Genomic DNA, 4469 nt, shown 5'->3' on the forward strand with positions numbered 1-4469 from the left:
CAAAGAGGTACTGGGGTAAATAAAACTTTATTTTTCTGTAAATATAGAAAAAATAGCCCAATTAATTACAGCGATCGCTTGGTTTAGTGGTTGTTAGATTCGAACATAAGGACAAATTGATTGCCATTATTTATATTAATGCATTGCTTTCAGATCACCGCGCGGGTGAAGCCGCGGGTAACAGCTAGTATTTACATATTTCATTAAAATTCGGAATTCTCGATATATTGGTAAAACGGTAGATCCGGCAAGTCGGTTTCTTATTTTCTTATCGCTTCTAAAGTTTCAAGCAATTGTTACAATAATGATAATTTTGTAATATTTTGCATATTTTTAATTATAGATTGGAATGGGATAGACACTACTATGCGACTATACACCATTATATACCACTTCGTAATATAATGGCATATAGTCGCATGATCGTCAGGGAGAGGCATCACTACAGGAAAAGCTAAATTGGGCATATTTTTGCTTATAACTATTTTAAAAGATGTTAAATAGCAAAATAGACACAATAGGGCTTATGTACATGCTTTAAAATAATGTATAAAACGTAAACGTATGCAAGTACCTTAACGAATTGGAAATAGATTTTGCTCTCTCTATATAGATAGATTTGATTTGGTCACATATACAAGAAAAATAATTTTATGAAAGCGGGCGAGAGTTCCATCTAGTATTTTTCAGCGGACGAGAGTTCCATCTCGCCCGATTTCAGCGGTCTAATTTCGGTGTTTCGATCTCTTCCGATTTTACTACATTTGTTTAAAAAATTACCACAGTTTACGCAAAACAATATTTATTTTATGTATTATTTACAGTTATTTATGTATATATCAAGTAAATTTAATAAAATATAATTAATAATAAGATACCTTAGAATTTAAAATCTTGTAAACTGATTAAATTAAAAAAAAAATACAGATGGCGCTTAAGATGTTTAGTTTGCGTGCTATGTTGTTCATTGTTACCTAGTGTTAAAGTTTGACGCCTTGTAGAATATAAAGTATTTTCGAGATTCCAGATATTTTTAAAAATGTCCTGCAGATCCTCTTTCTACCGGACCATTTATTTTTTCGGTAAGATGTCTGCTTTCATTCAAACATTTCGTGTCAGTGATTCGCTCGCTTAAAGTACAGTTTTATACATTAGATACAGTTTGATTACTCGCATTTCTTCACTTTTAAAAATAAACACATGAAACTTAAAGCGATTTGAAGTAAATTAAGGGAATTTAACTATTATTATATCGGACTAAAAAATTTTGTAAGATGGAAACTGCTGAAATTCGCGTTTTGAGAATCTTTTCTTTAGAGAATTTCCTGTGACGTGAATATTATTATCGTGTGACGCAAGATAACTGTCTGTTATTCATCTATAATTCATTTATATTATTATTTTATTCATCTGTAACATTTCTGAATTTATATGTATTCGTATCATACGAATCAAATTCGATTTATAAGCAGTCAAACGAAATGACAAATATTTTTATAGGAATTCTTACCTGCATGACAGATAAGTAATAAAATCTAGACAAATAATTTGTAATATGCGACGAATTTTAAATTAAATATTTCTGCTTTTATAAAAAGAAAAACAAATTATACAATCAGAGCTTTCCTCTCCAGTAGTACTTAATTATTCGTTTTATTTCTATATAACGACATAGGATTTCACGAAAATCCCCATTAATGTTTTTCTGCCCGAACATTTATGTAATTAATTATTCGAATTAATACCAGTATTTAGATTAATGCATTTTTAAAGAGATTAACATATTAAGTTTACCCGAGAAAATATATCGATGTATAAATAATAAAAATAAACAATGTATAAAATAACAATAAATACTATGTAAGTTAGATAGTAATTGGATGTATCCATGTTTATTATTTTATACAAGGTGAACGAAAAGTCACCGTACTCCTAACCGATATTACATCAAAAATCAATTTAAATTTAGAGTACGCAGTACTAAATACACCCAATTCATGGATCCACATGACTTACCAATGGCTCTACAAAGTAAGTAAATATTTCAAATTAATTATAACTGCATATTTGTAGGAGTTACTGTGGTGTTTTTTGTATTTTATTGGCATTATAGAGAAAAATGTCGTATTATCCTATTAGATTTCATTAATACCTAGCAAAAAATCTCGGTTATTCAACATAATATGCAATTATTTCACAAGCTGTTAGATTGAAAGGGATCTCATTATTATTATGATAACTGGAAAATGTTACGGATCAATTTTCGAAATGGCATTCTGTTACGACGTCGTTTACGAACTTTTATAAATCGTATAAAATTTTATTGCAAAAAACTTTATTACAGGAATTTTTTTGCTATTAATTATTTAAGAATTAATCCGATTTTTACAGATGAAAATTAGAAATTTTTAAAATAATTTACCCGGTTTATTTTTGATTTTTAAAATCATATAATGGATGAATAAGCTACGAATAGTACTCCTATAGTATTACGAAAAGATATTTTTATTTTTAATAAAATATAAAAATTGTTGACTTTTATTATTAACATTTTAATCTCGGTTAATTCCATTGATTAGCGAACACACAATAAAATTTTCAAATTCACACGAGGAGTGCTTAAAATTATACATTAAAAAGAAAATATTAGTCAAATTTATTCATAGAAAAATCAATTCAGCAGCCACTCATTCCTGTTTTTCTTCAAGAAGATGCATTTATGTGATATTGGAGATGGGATAGGCAATTGTGGATATGTTAGATATCGTAATTCATCTTCTTTAGTTACAATTTTCGGTAATGCTCTTCGTAAAAGTATTAATATAACTAGCTTTATTGTGGAAATGAGAATTTTATTTATATAGAATATCTTAACCGTACGATACACATTATTGGCTGATGTTTTCTAAATAGATTATGAATTTCCTTTATCCAAATAAAATTTCTTGTTTTTCATGTAACATCGAGTTAGATATTATATTAACTTATTCGTAATCGTGGGCGCCCGCAGAGAGGGGCAAACGAGGCACTTGTCCCTTCTTCGAATGGAGAAAAAATTCCGTGAATTACAATCGTAAAAATGATAGAGATACGTAACCTTACACCCTCGATTATGGGTATTCTTTTTCTTTTTGTATTGACGTAACACTGTATTCTATAATCTACTTGTGAAAACACCCAGAAAAATTATTTAATTACATAAAAATTTATTGATATGATTGTCTCCGAGCTTTGTCCTTCTGAAAACTTTTCTGCGGATGCCCATGTTTATAATTTATGTGTAATATTCATCCTTCTATTCATAATTTTATCCGTAGAAAACCAATTTATGAATTATTATAAAAGTTAATTTAAATATTCTACTCGTATATTATCTGCTTATTTTAAAAATTTTTAATGCAATATAGGCCTACTAAAAATAAGAGGGGTAGAAAAAAATTATAATGGAATAGAATAACTTTAATTTTATTTTAAATTAAAGCTATAATTATTATTTAATTATTTTATAAATAATTATTTTAAAGATGAATTGTGATTCCTTTCTTTAAAAAGTTTACCATTAAAAAATAATAATAATAAATTCAAATTTAAAGTAGTAATATTTCAATTGTAATTTTTTAGAAAGAAATACAGTCAATGAAATGAAAACGAGTGTAAATATTTTAGGCTTCAAACCATAAAAGAAATGTTCTAGTAATATGTATGTATGGAAAGCGAGTCTAGTAAATCAAATCCATAAAATATATTACTTTCTAAATGTTTTAAGATTCTATATTCACATATATAAAACATAAGTACAGTATCAATTTTGATAAAACAACATTGTCACCATACTTCTTCCTTTTTTTAAACTTTTGTATAAAAGATGTATGATATGTTACACATAATCCCAAGATATTTTATGATCTATACTTTATTATATAAGTACTGATGCTGTATCCTATATATAATGGTTTATTTAATAATAATAATAATTAATATACTATTACAGAGTAAATATTTCTTATTTGCATGTATAGTAATATTGATAGAACATGATACTGTAATAAAGTAAATAGAAGCATACATTTAATAAATTATGAAACCTACAATGTTTTGGTCATTTCATTGATAATCAAAAATAAACTATTTACGAAAAATAAGCCTTAGATCAGGGGTGTCCAACCCGCGGCCCAAGGCAAGTTCCAATGCGGCCCAATAAACATGTAAACAAAACCGACAAATGTTTTAATTTTTTTATTATTTATTTATTTCAACGGCATAAACTAAAAAAAGAAGTTTCACAAAGCCGTAAACCTTTATTCATATTTTATTTTTGAGTGGAAAGAAAATATTTTCAAATACTTGGAGATGTGTGAATGCGGAAGGATTACTAAATAAAGCTGGAGTTGTGACTCAAAGGATTTTAGACCCAAATTTGGGAAAAGGAGGGAAAGATGAGAAAGGACAAAAGATGTAGTAGTGAGAAA

General features: G+C 27.4%; 1 protein-coding gene across 1 annotated transcript in view; it reads left to right on the forward strand.

Moving 5' to 3' along the window:
• The first annotated feature begins 827 nt into the window (after nt 1–827).
• Nucleotides 828–4469, forward strand: part of LOC111640281 — a 35305-nt gene continuing 31663 nt past the window's right edge. The window contains exons 1-2 of the mRNA XM_023386285.1: nt 828–1082; nt 1970–2031. Of these exons, the coding sequence (XP_023242053.1) occupies nt 1040–1082; nt 1970–2031 (105 nt within the window). The 5' untranslated portion in view covers nt 828–1039. The remainder of the gene's footprint in view (nt 1083–1969; nt 2032–4469) is intronic.

The sequence above is a fragment of the Centruroides sculpturatus genome, unplaced genomic scaffold (genome assembly GCF_000671375.1).
Source record: "Centruroides sculpturatus isolate CEXI.00-Female unplaced genomic scaffold, Cexi_2.0 scaffold730, whole genome shotgun sequence".
In the NCBI taxonomy this organism is placed as follows: domain Eukaryota; kingdom Metazoa; phylum Arthropoda; class Arachnida; order Scorpiones; family Buthidae; genus Centruroides; species Centruroides sculpturatus.